The following is an 18,440-nucleotide window of genomic DNA, read 5'->3' as shown; positions in this document are numbered from 1 at the left end:
ATCAGTAAGATCAACTTACCTTCTAAATTAAGAGCGAAGGAGAAAAATGGGTCTTTCCCATTATAGCCCCCGCAGCTTAGTGGTCAGATAATCTAAAGCCCCCTCAATCATGGTAATTATACCATAATGGGGGGCTATAATTTCATGTGGGGCTATAATGGGAAAGACCCAAAAAATCACTTTTCAAAAGAACTTGAACAGAGTTGCCACAATGTCAGCATGAAAATATACCAATAGACAGACAGTTAGGAGTATTCGGGTCTTATTAAAATAAATAGGAACGAACAATTTGATGGGTAATATCAATCAATAACCGAAAGATCATTAATAGATTAATGTGTAGTTTTCATTATTTCAATATAGAATTTAGGGATCTATTTTGTTTCCCCCCAAGCTTAGTGGGCTTATGTTTCTTACGCCCCCAGGCGCACGTGCTATTTTTTACATAGTAACGTTATGTATAACAACAGATGGGGGCGTAAAAATACTGGGGAGGGGGCAAAAAGAATAGATGCGAATATTTTGATAATTCTGAAAGCATATTAACTCGAAAATCCTGATAAGAAAATAAAGCATTACCATTACGAATGATTCGTTTGATTCTCGTATTCACTTACCTGTTGTTGTTGTTGCTGTCTTCCATGCTGAACAAACTGTTTCTCCTCGTGTTGGTAAAATAGCATTTTCTGTCTCTCATCGTCAGGATCGAATCCCTGTTGGCGCATCTTGTTTTCCTCCTCATTCTCCTCTTCTGAAGAAGAAGACCACGATCCACTGCGATTGACTCGCTGTATATGTGGCATAATATGTATATAATGGCTAACGGTCTAATCACTAAGTTGTACTTGTAAATTGGTTATAGTATGGTTAAGTTTTTAAAGACTGCTTCTGCTGTGTTCATACTCAACTTGCTGTGTCAAAACCCCAGTTTCGCCCCCCCTCCTAACCCAGTTTTTTTTTATTCCCCCCAGCTATATTTCATATGTTGTTATATAGCACGTTACTATGTATAAAAACACGTGCACATGGGGGCGTAAAAATTGTATGTCCACTAAGCTGGGGGGGGGGGGGTATTGGGGGGTTTATAACTCGGATAGAGAGGGGTCATACGGTGCTTGGGGTAGGGGCGGAGGCACACACTGAAAGATGCATAGCTTATAAAAGTCGAAGTTTACCATTATTGCCATTAAAATGGAGAAAAGGGGGCTGTGGCTTCTAGCCCCATTAAGCTGGGCTACGATGGGAAGGAGCTCTGTTTTGGGATCTTTTCCGTTTGTGTCTATGTCGGGTTCTATAACGTGAAAAAAGTAATGTCCTCAGAGCTACTGGGTGTTGTGTGTTTGTATCAACCTCTTTAGCTCGTTCGTAGTGTACTACCCAATCCCCCCCCCCCACCGTAATGCGTAATCCTATCATTAAAGACAGCTGGGATAGGGAAACATAGTTTGGGTCTTTCCCATTATAGCCCCCCCATGAAATTATAACCCCACATTATGGTATATTTAGCATGATGGGGGGGGGGGGGGGGGGAGGGGCTATAGGTTATCTGACCACTAAGCTGGTGGGGGGGGGGAGGCTATAATGGGAAAAACCCCATATTTTTTAAGGAGTCACGCTATCTTTAACATCAGAAACAGTCTACAATTTTTTTTCTCGTAGTTGCTAACAAAATTTTTTCAGAGCAACAATTGAAATCTTTGTGGGATAAATTTGTGAAGCTTAGTTACAACAATGCAGCCTTCGTTGCGCTTACTTGCACGTGACAAAAGTGTCCATAGATGGAGAAAGTGTACTGGTTTCTTGAGAAAATAGCTTGTATGCTGTCATAGGAAAACCTCCACGAAAAATAGTTTTTTTTGGGAACAATTTCTGGTAAAGGGCCACAAATAAATGTGTGCTATCGATTACTACTACATTTTAAGGTTGTTTCCCATTATACGCCCTCGAACTTGGGGCAGAATCGAAAAGACCCAAAAAATGATGTTTTTGCTTTTAGGATTTTGCATTTTTAGTGTGAGCTTCTAGATATTGCTTTTGCTAACTAAAATGTATTTCAGATTAAATTTATAAAAAATGATTTCAGATGATGATTGAATTGGTGGCTGAATCTTGCTCAATTTTCTGCTGAACCCTGCTGAGCAAAATTTATAAACTTGAAAGCTTTCAAAATTAAGGTCACAACTACCTTGCCTTAATCATCGCCTTTCAATTATGGAAAGCACCTTTTCCCAGCGATACCAATACTTCAAAGAAGTTCTTCATCCAATATGGCTCTTCAAAAGCAAACAGGAATTACAACTCGCTAAAGACATAGTACATGACCCAACTGTACCCAACCAAAAAATATCACAAGATGATATCAAATGGGCTAAAACCCTGTACGCCTCAGCATATCACCCAGACACGAAGGAGGTGAACCCACTATTGGGCAGGATGAGTTTCCAGATACCTGGGAACACTTTTGTGACGGCTTTGATGTTGACATTCTACAAGACTCCGTTGCAGTTGTTTACAACTCAGTGGATTAACCAGTCGTTCATGGCTTATTGTAACTACACTAATAGGAATGCACAATCTTCGCTGACCAACAGCCAAATAGGCATAATTCGTTTCTTCTCTCAATGAAACCGATTAAATTGTTTTTTTATTCAGCGGTAATTGATTGTCCTTTTTTGCTAACTGCCGCAAAAGATTTTGTGTGTTTGTGTCCAGTTTATTACCCTAAATTTTTTCTAAGGAAAAGGAATGAAAATAAGAATAGTAATTAAAAATTATTTCATCTTCAATAAATTTTTTCCTGTTGACGTCAGAATTGCGACACCACTGCCATTAATTAGTTGTATGAGCGTTGGATTTTCAATTGCTGTTTGAAACATACATTTATGAGAATGGGTCTGCATTGATTGCATTTGTTTGCTTGGTGATCAAATAAGCAAATCACAAACTCTTATTGTGGAAAGAGAAACAAGGCTCCGAAGTTTCCAACATTATTGGGCGCAGTTTTTAACAACTTAAATCTTCGAAAAACTCTGATGATTCGCTTGCTTGTTGTAAAGTTAGTTTGTTGCGAGATCGACATGGTATAAATTGCTGTTGACTCGTTTGAAATTGCGCTCTAGGCTGAAAATCTGATAGTCTTGTTTTTCAAAAAGATTTCAAAAAATTCATGGATTATCGATGTTTGCGAAAAGTATCTCTTTAAGAAATTCTTAAATTGCGCCGCATAAATAGCACAAATTCTGTTTTAAAGGAACAATAATTATGGAAAAATATTTTGGACGTTTTTTTACGTGCTTGTTTGTTTCAGTGTATTTTAAGTTCAGAGGAGTAACTTAATAATAGCCGCAAAGCTATACCTAGGGCTATTATTGGCCATCTCTTGGCCTTTTACATCTCGAAGAACCGTTATAGTTTTTTGTTTTTTTACTCGAGCAAAGAAACCGGAAGTTCAGGAAGTGAATAAAGTTGGACAAAGTTATTTCATTGATCAAACTCGAAGAGCGGAGAAAAGAAAGAGTGGTTATTTTGTTTGCACCTTTTGGTTTTAGGTTTTTCATGTTGTGTAACAAGTTATTATTGACAAGTGGTATTAATATCCAGCCTGTTTTGAAAGCTTTCTGATATTTTTTAAATAACAGGAATGTAATGCTAATTTGAAGGCTTTGCGACTACTTTTTCTGATTTTAGTATATTTTTGCTTTTTTTTCCATAAAGATACAACTTTGCTACAAAGTTGTCTCTTTCTATGGAATTTGACAAAAATCTGATAAATTTTCCACAATTTCTCTTCTCGATTTCTGTGAGCTCACTAAGGCTTTGCTGATATTTATTGGCTAAAGTATTAGTTTTATTTGCATGGAACAACGTTTTCGTTTTTGGGTGTGCTTTTAACTATATGAAAATTAAGTTGAAATACCAGTGACGTCACAATCACCTCTAATCTGATTTTTGTTCACTCGTTTTCAACTCAATTGCTTGCGTGACGTCATTTTTCGGGCTGAGTGGAGAGAGCTTTTTGTGCATTCGCATGATTAAGTTTTTCGTCGCACGTGACTTACCTCACTCTCAAAAATCGTGATCTGAGAGCAGCTAATGAAAGCAGCAATAAGTTGATTGCTAATCAAAATATAGCATCTCAGCATTTAATGATAGGAAGGTTCTGTTTTTGGTCTTTTTCTTTTACTATTTGTTCGAGACTGCAGATCTACGAAGCTATTGCGACTGTTTTCTATTTTCTGGCAATCTGGTGTGTTCATTTTTGGAAGCCCTTGTACTTTCTCCCAGTAGAAAATTCTAAGAGCGGTATCTGCTTCAAAAATTTAAACAGAATATTTCTAAATTAAATCATTAGTCCTTCTTTGATTTGCAAATTGTAATCTAAAACCAGTTTCTCATTAATTTGCTAACAATAAAATCATGAAGACCGTTTCGTTGTAATTTCTTTTCAAATAAGAAAATATGTATCCCGCATTTTTTGTCTGCGTTAAGTTCCTAAATTTTTTTATTGGTTTCGACCAAAATTGATTTTTTTTGGATACCAATTGCTTTCAAAGTAGACTCTAAAAATAACTCTAATGCAGCTGAGAAATTTCTAAGAGTAATTGTTGGCGTCGTCAGTCGAACGGCAAATTCACTTTCAAACAACAAAAAATCAGATGAACAACACTAATTAAATAGCTTTTTAAACCAAAGTCACTTGCAAATGGAGGAGAGTCCGGCATGGAGCGTAAATTCAGAAAACAATTGCATGAAACAACGTTTTCATTTTTAGGTGTACTTGTACCATATGAAGGTTAATTTGAAATTCTATATGACCATATGACGTCACAATCCCTTTAATCTGATTTTGTTCATTAGTTTTTAACTCAGTTGCGTGCGTGACGTCATTTTTCAGGTTTAGTGTGCTTTTTGCGTGATTAAGTTTTTTGGTCACACGTGACTTACCTCACTCTAAAAAAAATTGATTTGAGAGCAACTAATAGAAGCGGCAATAAGTTAAACCGATTACTAATCAAATTTTAACATCTCAGCATTTAATGAAAGGAAGTTTCTGTTTTTGATCTGTTTCTTTTGCAGTTGAGAAAATTCTAAGCGAAATCATTGGTGTCGTCGGTCGAACGGCAAATCCACTTTCAAACAAACAAATCAGACGAAAAATATTATTGAAATAGCTTTTTAAAGCAAAATCACGCTTTAACTTTTTACAAATGGAAGAGAGTCCAGCTTGGGGCGTAAATTCGAAAACTTGCAAGCTTTGCTTTTTCACTAGACAATTGTTAATGCAACTGGTCAATCGCTGAAAGTCTTTCTCAGTGAAAAAAATTGGACTGGATGAACTGATCAATCTGAGTCACAATGCCAGCCAAGACGAAAATTCAGAAAGTTGGAACGAGTGAATATTTTATTATTGGTGTTTTTCTGAAAAACCTCTTTAAAATGTAGAATATGGGCTTGGTGTTAATACCAGATACATAAAATTGAACGTTAATTGAGCACTTTCGATACTTCTGCTGAAGGCTTTCCTTTTTTCCAAAACACGTAAAAATGACTATTTTAAAAATATTTTGAGGGGAATAAAATAATTTTGGACAAAAATGTATGCAATTGATTTCCTATAAATTTCTATGGTATGTGTCAACTTGCAAACCACGCACAAAATGATGCGAGCCTTCCTGTTTCACTATGGGATCATTAATGGTTATTTTGATTATTATTCAACAGAGTTAATAGTTGAAGGGCACCAAAAGAAATTTCCGTTTGTGCACAATACGCTATGCACCCCCAGTTACAGAGCACGTGTCATTACATATTAAAGCATTACGTAAAAATAATGTAAGCCCGTCGGGAGGGGGATGCAATTAATATACCTACTAAGGGGGTTGGGGGCACAAACGGAGAAGATCCAGAAATTCTTTCGGTAATGCAATTAAACACATTGAGGTAATAATAAGCCATGATAAGCTCTGAAAACACTAATTTTCGAGACAAAATGAAAAACTGCAAAAATTTGGCAAAAATAATTTCAAAATTTCTCGATTTTTTGTCATATTTTTCAAGAATAACACCTTTCTCATGCCATAATTATCAATCTTACGGAGTAGTAATTATATAATCTGAGAGAAGACAATAATGATTTTTTGAACAGCATTGGGATACTTCAGTGCCACAGGAACAGCTGTGGGTGCTTCATTCTACCTCGGACAGCTGGCCAAGAAAGCGACCAATCCATTAGCTGCTAAGTTTGTACCTTTTGCGGCTGTCATTGTGGGCAATTTAGTCAACGTACCCTTGATGCGTCAGCAGGATTTGAGAGAGGGTAAGATTCATTTATTCATTTGCTCATCTTTTAGTCAGTTTAGTTGGAGCAAGTCGCTTAATTTCATAAATAAATATGTTCAATTTATTTTCGGAAAAAATCTGCAGCGTAGGTTTTTTTGATAAGAAGATTTAACTCCTGAAAAGGTTCCATTTTTGGATCTTTTTGGTTAGTGCAAGTACGTTATGCAACCCCCCCCCCCCCCCCCGTTACAGAGCACGTGTCCTTATATAGTAATTCATTATGTAAAAATATGGCACGTGCGTCTGGGGGTGCAAATAATATGCACCTACTAAGCTGGGGCGAACAAACGAAAAAGAGCCTTTTTTCGATTCAGTAAAATAAAAGCCAAATTAAAAAAAAAATTGGATCTTTAGTTTGTGGCCCCTCTCCCCTCCCCCAAGCTAAGCTTTAGTGGCTGCAGCCCCAAATCCGTATTTTTAATTATTAATTTACTATGTAATGGCACGGACTCCTTAATGGGGGCGTGCATAACTTACGGGGGGGGGGGGGGGGTGCAACGGAACCTTTTCTCTTTACGTTGAAAAGACTTCTTTGGTAGATATTGACCCTGAAATTTATATTCAGTTAAAATTTGGTCTTTTCCATTATAGCCCCCTCCCCCAGCCTAGTGGTCAGATAACCTATAGCCCCCCATTATGGTAAATATACCATAATGGGGGCTATATTTTCATGGAATGGGGGAAATATTATAATGGGAAACACCCCATTTCATAAACTCATTTTATCAAGAAGCATCCAGTCATTAACATACATTTATATTTATTTGTTCTCATTTAGGCATTCCAATCAACGATGAGAACGGCAACAAGCTAGGAAAGTCTCGAAAACTGGGAGTTCGATGTTTAGCTCAAGTAGATGCCACAAGAATATTCGCAGCTATTCCTATCATGGTTTTCCCTCCCATTATTATGTCATACCTTCAAAAAGGTGTGGAAAAACGTCAACTCAAACTACACAAATCATTTGGACGACCCTTGTGGGTATTAATAGAAGCTTCTTTAATTGGAGTGTGTACGTTTATGGTGCTTCCTGTAGCTGTTGCGCTGTTTCCTCAGCAAAGTTCACTTCCAGTTGAAAAGTTGGAAAAGTCTGTTCAAGATGACTTGAAGGAAAAGTACCCTGACATTGAAAGAGTGTATTATAATAAAGGCCTTTAATTGTTATTGTTAATGGCGCTGTAATCTGTGTTAAATCTGTCAAATAAATAACAGTTTGGGTTGACTTGAAAAACTATCTTGTTCGATGTTATAGTGATCAGATAAAATTAAGTTGTTTGATGCGATAAGTGATTAAAAAAATTGGGCTCTTCAAGGGAACTTTTCTTTATTTTTTAACCAATCAAAAGCTACGAGCTTAATACAACTCGAGAATTAGCCTCATTAATGCGTCTCCATACATTAATTCCGTCTCTTGGATGTTAAATTACTGGACGAAAGGGAACAAATTATGGCATCTCCTAGTTTTTGTAGGTTTTTGTCAACTTTCGCTATTATTCCTAGAGCTACCATATATTGCATTTTGCCCCCTTTTTCGAAGTGATGGATTCCGCGAAAAAATTGTTCTGTTTTTTGGTAAATTAATTTTATTGTTATAATAGAGTGCTTAGCGGAGCCAATTGAATTGCAGTGTTGTGATCCTAACAACAACATCCAAAAAATTAAATGCTAAACTAGAGCGTTGTAGTAAATTTTTTTGTTGTCACAGTAATTTTATGTTTCTATACCTTAAGCAGGACTGTAAACCTTCAAAGCTTCATGTCCCAAAATTTTATTTTTAAAATTTCTAAATCTAAATTTCAAATCTGAAGCACTATATCGTCAGCGTTATCGGCGTCATAGTAAATTCAACTACAGAGGTTAAAGAGCTCCGCAGAAAAGAGGCGATACTGTAACCTTCTTATGAACCAAGGCTTTGATCAACAAATTGTGCCTTTGTTCACCTAACTCCTTGCATCTGACAAAAACCTTTGTTTTGTGATTCCTAATACAACGGTTTGATAACATACCTCATTTACAACCTTGTTTAAACATTTTTAATTGGTAAGCTTCAAAACAGCTGCCCAGTCTAACACTTGGGAACAGTTTCAGTGGCTTGATGAAAATCGTCCTCATGACAAAATGTACTGCCAATTGCAAGAACACCGTTACATTGATCAGTAATTTTCTCTAGATCAAAGTACATGTTTATGTTATGATTAATTCTCTCAGAGGTTATCAAAACTTTTAAAAAATGCTATTGTTGTTATGAAGCTATTAGGTTAATTAACATAGGTTGTTTTCACTTAAAGCATCCATATGAAAAGAAACACCCACGCTACAATCAGAGTTGAAAAAATGAGTTGGTCGCTCTGGCACCGGAGGCAGCAGGTCACGCCTCAACTCTTTTGGAAAACGGCGATACATGAATAGATATGTCAACCTCGACGTTTCCACTAAGCACCTTGGCCATCTGTAAAATCGATGTTCATCTACTATATTGCTTCCTCAACTTAAGCAAAGACAGAGCCCTCGCTGTTGGCCGCCGCATTGATTGGTCAATTAAAATAGATGTTTTCACTCAGAGGATCCATATCAACAAACAACCATTCAGTAACCAGATTTGAAAAAAGGTGGCTGGTGGCTGTGGCACAGGAGGCAGCAGTTCACGCCTCAACTCTTTGGGAAAAGAGAACACAGGAACAGATTTGTCCACCTCGACGTTTCCACTAAGCATCTTGGCCATCTGTAGGTCGACTTTCTTCTGCCATATTGCTTCTTCAGCTTCAGCCAAGACATAGCCAACTCTGTTGACCGCCGCAATGATTGGTCTGTTAATATAGATCTTTTCACGCAAAGCATCCACGTCATCAAAATCTTTCAACGATCAGATTTGAGAAAAAGGGGCTGGTAACTCTGGCACAGGAGGCAGCAGGTCCCGCCTCCACTCGTTGGGAGTAGCGCAATAAAGGAACCGATGTGTAAACCACGACATTTCCACTTAGCACATTGGCATCTGTAGGCCGACGTTCTTCTGCCATATTGCTTCCGCAACTTAAACCAAGAAACTGCCCACGCTGTTGACCGCCGAAATGATTTATCGTTTAATATTGATGTTTTCACTCAGAGCATCCATATCAACAAACACTCTTTCAACAGTCAGAGATTTGAGAAAGGGGCTGGTCGATCTGGCACTGGAGGCAGCAGGTCACGCCTCAACTCTTTGAGAATATTGTAATAAATGGAATTTCACTCTGTGTGTTTAAGCACAACATTATTCCCAAATGGCTTCCCAAAACAAAGGACACTGATGTCTGCCGCCGCTGGTTTTTTATAGATGTTTGTTTGCTTCCCGGACCCTAGTGACGTAGCATATCGGTACTGAAACATTACATTCCAATTATATACCATATGCCCAGTAGTGTGTATGTTTTCGTTTAGCTAACACTGAGACATTGAAATTTTTTACAATTTGAAATAAAATCTTAAAGTTCTGCAAATTGGGAACAAAATTGAATTATTTGGCAGGTTCGAAGCACTCAGCGTGTACTTACTTGTTATTGCGAATGTTTGTCCAATGTTAATACGTTACTTCAAGTATTTAGACCAAAATAATTACGTGGTCGCTCTGCAAACTTTTTTAACCATATCATAAACCTTGTTATAAGTAGATCTTATTGTTTTGTACCAGGTCCTTAGGCAAATTTTTCACGTGCCAGGTAAGTTTGACTTGTGTTGGTCATACTGCATTTTCGAGGTTCAGAAAATTTGACAAACTAATTTCAATACTCGAAGTCTTTGCATCGTTATCGCCAACAATTACGAGACCATTCTTGAACTCAGCGGCTTTGTTAATCATAACCTTCAAGTTGCCGCTTTTCCTGCAACCAACACCATTATAATCGGGTTTGTTTTTTGCAGATACGGATCCAGCTCCAAAAAGGTTGTTGCGTCTCTTAGATTGGAATCTCCAATCACTAGGAATCGAAACTAAAACATTAGAAGTAAACATAATCCGTATGTGAATAATTGCTGTCAGGATTGAAACAGCAAAAATAAAAAAAACCAACTTAGAAATACTTACTTCGGATTAACACAGAAAGCAGCAGGTCACGCCTCAACTCTTTGGGAATAGCGCAATACCGGAACAGATACGCCGACCTCGACGTTTCCACTGAGCACCTTGCCATCTGTAGGTCGACTTTCTTCTGCCATGTTGCTTCCTCAGCTTCAGCCAAGACATAGCCAACTCTGTTGACCGCCACAATGATTGGCCTGTTAATATAGATCTTTTCACGCAAAGCATCCACGTCATCAAAATCTTTCAACGATCAGATTTGAGAAAAAGGGGCTGGTAACTCTGGCACAGGAGGCAGCAGGTCCCTCCTCCACTCGTTGGGAGTAGCGCAATAAAGGAACCGATGTGTAAACCACGACATTTCCACTAAGCACATTGGCATCTGTAGGACGACGTTCTTCTGCCATATTGCTTCCGTAACTTAAACCAAGAAACTGCCCACGCTGTTGACGCCGAAATGATTTATCGTTTATTATTGATGTTTTCACTCAGAGCATCCATATCAACAAACACTCTTTCAACAATCAGAGATTTGAGAAAGGGGCTGGTCGATCTGGCACTGGAGGCAGCAGGTCACGCCTCAACTGTAATACATGGAATTTGTAATTTTGTAATATTGCCTCAATATTGTAATACATGGAATTTCACTCTGTGTGTATAAGCACAACATTATTCCCAAATGGCTTCCCAAAACAAAGGACACTGATGCCTGCCGCCGCTGGTTTTTTATAGATGTTTGTTTGCTTCTCGGACCCTAGTGACGTAGCATATCGGTACTGAAACATTGCATTCCAATTATATACCATATGCCCAGTAGTGTGTATGTTTTCGTTTAGCTAACACAGACATTGAAATTTTTTACAATTTGAAATAAAATCTTAGTTCTGCAAATTGGGAACAAAAGTGAATTATTTGGCAGGTTCGAAGCACTCAGCGTGTACTTACCTGTTATTGCGGATGTTTGTCCAATGTTAATACGTTACTTCAAGTATATAGACCAAAATGATTACGTGGTCGCTCTGCAAACTTTTTTAACCATATCATAAACCTTGTTATTAGTAGATCTTATTGTTTTGTACCAGGTCCTTAGGCAAATGTTTCACGTGCCAGGTAAGTTTGACTTGTGCTGGTCATACTGCATTTTCGAGGTCCAGAAAATTTGACAAACTAATTTCAATACTCGAAATCTTTGCATCGTTATCGCCAACAATTACGAGACCATTCTTGAACTCAGCGGCTTTGTTAATCATAACCTTCAAGTTGCCGCTTTTCCTGCAACCAACACCATTATAATCGGGTTTGTTTTTTGCAGATACGGATCCAGCTCCAAAAAGGTTGTTGCGTCTCTTAGATTGGAATCTCCAATCACTAGGAATCGAAACTAAAACATTAGAAGTAAACATAATCCGTATGTGAATAATTGCTGTCAGGATTGAAACAGCAAAAATAAAAAAAATCAGCTGAGAAATACTTACTTCGGATTAACACAGGAGGCAGCAGGTCACGCCTCAACTCTTTGGGAATAGCGCAATACAGGAACAGATACGCCAACCTCGACGTTTCCACTGAGCACCTTGCCATCTGTAGGTCGACTTTCTTATGCCATATTGCTTCCTCAGCTTCAGCCAAGACATAGCCAACTCTGTTGACCGCCGCAATGATTGGTTTGTTAATATACATCTTTTCACCCAAAGCATCCACGTCATCAAACATTTTCAACAATCAGATTTGAGAAAAAGGGGATGGTCAATCTGGCACAGGAGGCAGCAGGTCCCGCCTCAACTCGTTGGGAGTAGCGCAATAAAGGAACAGATGTGTAAACCCCGACATTTCCACTAAGCACCTTGGCATCTGTAGGCCAACGTTCATCGGCCATATTGCTTCCACAACTTAATCCAAGAAACTGCCCACGCTATTGACCGCCGAAATGATTGGTCAATTAATATAGATGTTTTCACTCAGAGCATCCATATCAACGAACACTCTTTCAACAATCAGAGATTTGAGAAAGGGGCTGGTCGATCTGGCACTGGAGGCAGCAGGTCACGCCTCAACTCTTTGGGAATATTGTAATACATGGAATTTCACTGTGTGTGTATAAGCACAACATTATTCCCAAATGGCTTCCCAAAACAAAGGACACTTATGTCTGCCGCCGCTGGTTTTTTATAGATGTTTGTTTGCTTCCCGGACCCTAGTGACGTAGCATATCGGTACTGAAACATTGCATTCCAATTATATACCATTTGCCCAGTAGTGTGTATGTTTTTGTTTAGCTAACACTGAGACATTGAAATTTTTTACAATTTGAAATAAAATCTTTAAGTTCTGCAAATTGGGAACAAAAGTGAAATATTTGGCAGGTTCGAAGCACTCAGCGTGTACTTACTTGTTATTGCGGATGTTTGTCCAATGTTAATACGTTACTTCAAGTATTTAGACCAAAATGATTACGTGGTCGCTCTGCAAACTTTTTTAACCATATCATAAACCTTGTTATAAGTAGATCTTATTGTTTTGTACCAGGTCCTTAGGCAAATGTTTCACGTGCCAGGTAAGTTTGACTTGTGTTGGTCATACTGCATTTTCGAGGTCAAGAAAATTTGACAAACTAATTTCAATACTCGAAATCTTTGCATCGTTATCGCCAACAATTACAAAACCATTCTTGAACTCAGCGGCTTTGTTAACCATAACCTTCAAGTTGCCGCTTATCCTGCAACCAACACCATTATAATCATGTTCGTTTTTTGCAGATACGGATCCAGCTCCAAAAAGGTTGTTGCGTCTCTTAGATTGGAATCTCCAATCACTAGGAATCGAAACTAAAACATTAGAACTAAACATAATCCGTATGTGAATAATTGCTGTCAGGATTGAAACAGCAAAATTAAAAAAAAAACCAACTTAGAAATACTTACTTCGGATTAACACAGGAGGCAGGAGGTCACGCCTCAACTCTTTGGGAATAGCGCAATACAGGAACAGATACGCCGACCTCGACGTTTCCACTGAGCACCTTGCCATCTGTAGGTCGACTTTCTTCTGCCATATTGCTTCCTCAGCTTCAGCCAAGACATAGCCAACTCTGTTGACCGCCGCAATGATTGGTCTGTTAATATAGATCTTTTCACCCAAAGCATCCACGTCATCAAACATTTTCAACAATCAGATTTGAGAAAGAGGGGATGGTCAATCTGGCACAGGAGGCAGCAGGTCCCGCCTCAACTCGTTGGGAGTAGCGCAATAAAGGAACAGATGTGTAAACCCCGACATTTCCACTAAGCACCTTGGCATCTGTAGGCCGACCTTCATCGGCCATATTGCTTCCGCAACTTTAGCTAAGATATTGCCCACGCTGTTGACCGCCGAAATGATTGGTAAATTAATATAGATGTTTTCACTCAGAGCAACCATATCAACAAGCACTCTTTCAACAATCAGAGATTTGGGAAAGGGGCTGTTCGATCTGGCACTGGAGGCAGCAGGTCCAGCCTCAACTCGTTGGGAGTAGCGCAATAAAGGAACAGATGTGTAAACCCCGACATTTCCACTAAGCACCTTGGCATCTGTAGGCCGACCTTCATCGGCCATATTGCTTCCGCAACTTTAGCTAAGATATTGCCCACGCTGTTGACCGCCGAAATGATTGGTCAGTTAATATAGATGTTTTCACTCAGAGCATCCATATAAACAAACTCTTTCAACAATCAGAGATTTGAATAAGGGGCTGGTCGATCTGGCACTGGAGGAGGCAGCAGGTCATGCCTCAACTCTTTGGGAATAGCGCAGAACAGGAACAGATACGCCGACCTCGACGTTTCCATTGAGCACCGTGGCATCTGTAGGTAGACGTTCTTCTGCCATATTGCTTCTTCAGCTTTAGCCAAGACCTAGCCAAATCTGTTGACCGCCGCAATGATTGGTCTGTTAATATAGATCTTTTCATCCAAAGCATCCACGTCATCAAACTCTTTCAACAATCAGATTTGAGAAAAAGGGGATGGTCACTCTTGCACAGGAGGCAGCAGTTCCCGCCTCAACTCGGAGTAGCGCAATAAAGGAACAGATGTGTAAACCCCGACATTTCCACTAAGCACCTTGGCATCTGTAGGCCAAAGTTCAGCGGCCATATTGCTTACGCAACTTTAGCTATGAAATTGCCCACGCTGTTGACCGCCGAAATGATTGGTCAATTAGTATAGATGTTTTCACTCAGAGCATCCATATAAACAAACTTTTTCAACAATCAGAGATTTGAAAAAGGGGCTGGTCGATCTGGCACTGGAGGCAGCAGGTCACGGCTCAACTCTTTGGGAATAATGTATTACATGGAACTTCACTGTGTGTGTATAAGCACAACATTATTCCCAATTGGCCTTTTCCCAAAACAACGGACACTGATATCTGCAGCCGCTGGTTTTTATGGATGTTTGTTTGCTTCCCGGAACCTAGTGACGTAGCATATCGGTACTGAAACATTGCTTTCCATTTGTATATCATCTGCCCAGTAGTGTGTATGTTTTCGTTGAGCAAACACTAAGACATTGAAATTTTTTACAATTTGAATTAAAATCTTAAAGTTCTGCAAATTGGGAACAAAAGTGAAATGTTCCGCAGGTTCGAAGCACTCAGCGTGTACTTACTTGTTATTGTGGATGTTTGTCCAATGTTAATACGTTACTTCAAGTATTTCGACCAAAATAATTACGTGGTCGCTCTGCAAACTCTTTTAACCATATCGTAAACCTTGTTATAAGTAAGTCTTATTGCTTTGAACCACGACCTTAGACAAATGTTTCACGTGCCAGGTAAATTTGACTTGTGTCCATCGTATTGTATTTTCGAGGTCCAGAAAATTTGGCAAACTAATTTCAATACTCGTAATCTTTGCATCGTTATCGCCATCAATTACAAAAACATTCTTGAACGCGGCTTTATTAACCATAATCTTCAGGTTGCCGCTTTTCCTGCAACCAAAACCATTATAATCGGGTTCGTTTTTTGCAGATACGGATCCAGCTCCATAATGTTTGTTGCGTCTCTTAGATTCGAATCTCCAATCACTAGGAATCGAAATTTAAACATTAGAACTTAACATAATCCGTTTGTAAGAAATTGCTCTCAGGAGTGAAACAGCAAAAATTGAAAAAACAACTTAGAAATACTGACTTCGGATGAACACAATAGGCAGCAGGTCACGCCTCAACTCTTTGGGAATAATGTATTACATGGAACTTCACTGTGTGTGTATAAGCACAACATTATTCCCAATTGGCCTTTTCCCAAAACAAAGGACACTGATATCTGCAGCCGCTGGTTTTATGGATGTTTGTTTGCTTCCAGGAACCTAGTGACGTAGCATATCGGTACTGAAACATTGCTTTCCATTTGTATATCATCTGCCCAGTAGTGTGTATGTTTTCGTTGAGCAAACACTAAGACATTGAAATTTTTTACAATTTGAATTAAAATCTTAAAGTTCTGCAAATTGGGAACAAAAGTGAAATGTTCCGCAGGTTCGAAGCACTCAGCGTGTACTTACTTGTTATTGCGGATGTTTGTCCAATGTTAATACGTTACTTCAAGTATTTAGACCAAAATAATTACGTGGTCGCTCTGCAAACTCTTTTAACCATATCGTAAACCTTGTTATAAGTAGGTCTTATTGCTTTGAACCACGACCTTAGGCAAATGTTTCACGTGCCAGGTAAATTTGACTTGTGTCCGTCGTATTGTATTTTCGAGGTCCAGAAAATTTGGCAAACTAATTTCAATACTCGTAATCTTTGCATCGTTATCGCCATCAATTACAAGAACATTCTTGAACGCGGCTTTATTAACCATAACCTTCAGGTTGCCGCTTTTCCTGCAACCAAAACCATTATAATCGGGTTCGTTTTTTGCAGATACGGATCCAGCTCCATAATGTTTGTTGCGTCTCTTAGATTCGAATCTCCAATCACTAGGAATCGAAACTTAAACATTAGAACTTAACATAATCCGTATGTGAAAAATTGCTCTCAGGAGCGAAACAGCAAAAATTGAAAAAACAACTTAGAAATACTGACTTGGGATGAACACAATAGGCAGCAGGTCACGCCTCAACTCATTGGGAATAGCGCCACACAGGAACAGATACGCCGACCTCGACGTTTACACTGAGCCCCATGGCATCTGTAGGTAGACGTTCTTCTGCCATATTGCTTCCTCAACATTGGCCAAAGCAAAGTCCACACGTTTGACCGCCGCAATGATTGCCTTCCAGTCCTTGCAGAGCGTTCTTTAGCTTGGTCGTTTAGCCAAAGGAATTGATAGTCTTTTGATTTATGAAAGTTTATCAGCGCAAATGCTGTGTCTGCCGCATCCTCCTTATCTCTGTACGCCGCGTACACTTTACTTGCATCTGCTGTGTTCCCGTTGTTGTGAAATTAGTTGGCCCGTAAAAACTATCCGCTTTCAAATTTTAACTTATGGTGTCTTTAAATTCAGATTTCTTAACGTATTGTTATCAGAGTAGCAATCCTTCACTGAGGGGCTTCGCATTGAGTTGTTAGAGCTGACTACAGAGAGCTACAAGGTGTTTGTTCGAAATCGAAAACTGTTTTGATATTTTTCGTTTGATTTTCATTGATAAATCAACGCCTGGACTAGACACCCAGAAAAATTAGTCCTGAACAGTAGTTTGTCAATTCTGTTTTGTTATACTCTGACTAGTACTATGATCTTTTCATTTATAATCCTTTTCATATTAAAATGAATGAAAAATGGTCACTGACTTTTTACTGTGAAGCACAGTTTAAATGTAGTTTGAAAATGCTCTTAGCATATGAAACTATAAAATTAATAAATCATGTTCTCACCCTGTAAATACTGTTTTTAGCAATGACCTCGATCTAAAATAAACCGTGCACGTACTGACTTGGCTCTGCAATGAACCGATTTTGCACTGACTATGTGACCACCCTCTGTCAGGTTTACGTACTGACAGACTAAAAGAGCACCTATATGCATAATTCTTTTTTATTATTTGGAACAAAATGGTGACGTGGTTGCTCTCCAAAGTCTTTTTGCTTTATGGCTCTCTGACTTTTTTAACAATATCCTAAACACTGATTCAATTGGATGTGATTGTTTTCAACGAGAGCCTTAGGCAAATCTTAGGCGTTTTGTGTGCCAGGTAAGTTTGATTTGTGTCGGCCATACTGCTTTTTCAAGGTCCGGACAATTTTGCTGAATAGTTTCAATACTCGGATTCTTTGCATCGTTATCGCCAACAATTACGGGACCACTCTTGAATTCAGAGGCTTTGTTAACCATAATGTTCATGTTGCCGCCTTTCCTGCAATCTTCACCATTATAATCGGGTTCGTTTTTAAGCAGATGAGGATCAAATTCGAAAAAGGTTGTTGAGTCTCTTAGATTGGAATCTCCAACCACTGGGAATCGAAACTAAAACATTAGAAATCAACATAATCCCTATGTGAAAAATGGCTGTCAGGATTGAAACAGCAAAAAATAACTTAGAAATGCTGACTTCGGATTAACACATGAGGCTGCAGGTCACGCCTCAACTCATTTGGAATAGCGCAATACAGGAGGATACGCCGACCTCGACGTTTCCACTGGGCATCCTGGCATCTGTAGGTAGACGTTCTTCTGCCACATTGCTTCCACAATTTTAGCCAAAACAAAGTCTACACGTTTGACCGCCGCAATGATTGCCTTCCAGTCCTTGCAGAGCATTCTTTAGCTTGGTCGTTTAGCCAAAGGAATTGATAATTGATAGTCTTTTGATTTATGAAAATTTATCAGCGCAAATGCTGTGTCTGCCGCATCCTCCTTATCTCTGTACGCCGCGTACACTTTACTTGCATCTGCTGTGTTCCCGTTGTTGTGAAATTAGTTGGCCCGTAAAAACTATCCGCTTTCAAATTTTAACTTATGGTTTCTTTAATTTATATTCAGATTGCTTAACGTATTGTTATCAGAGTAGGAATCCTTCGCTGAGGGGCTGCGCATTGAGTTGTTAGAGCTGACTACAGAG

General features: G+C 38.9%; 2 protein-coding genes across 2 annotated transcripts in view; one reads left to right on the top strand and one right to left on the bottom strand.

Moving 5' to 3' along the window:
- Window positions 1-921, bottom strand: part of LOC142348524 (uncharacterized) — a 111,151-nt gene extending 110,230 nt beyond the window's left edge. Inside the window, exon 1 of the mRNA XM_075399898.1 lies at window positions 618-921. Coding sequence (XP_075256013.1) covers window positions 618-803 — 186 coding nt within the window. The 5' untranslated portion in view covers window positions 804-921. The remainder of the gene's footprint in view (window positions 1-617) is intronic.
- Window positions 1-7,570, top strand: part of LOC142348366 (sideroflexin-1-like) — a 134,568-nt gene extending 126,998 nt beyond the window's left edge. The window contains exons 3-5 of the mRNA XM_075399687.1: window positions 2,084-2,599; window positions 6,146-6,316; window positions 7,118-7,570. Coding sequence (XP_075255802.1) covers window positions 2,212-2,599; window positions 6,146-6,316; window positions 7,118-7,497 — 939 coding nt within the window. The 5' untranslated portion in view covers window positions 2,084-2,211 and the 3' untranslated portion in view covers window positions 7,498-7,570. The remainder of the gene's footprint in view (window positions 1-2,083; window positions 2,600-6,145; window positions 6,317-7,117) is intronic.
- The last annotated feature ends 10,870 nt before the right edge of the window (window positions 7,571-18,440 follow it).

Source organism: Convolutriloba macropyga, chromosome 10 (assembly GCF_964194025.1).
Source record: "Convolutriloba macropyga chromosome 10, txConMacr16.3, whole genome shotgun sequence".
NCBI lineage: Eukaryota > Metazoa > Xenacoelomorpha > Acoela > Convolutidae > Convolutriloba > Convolutriloba macropyga.
This window is presented reverse-complemented; position numbering and strand designations above follow the sequence as displayed.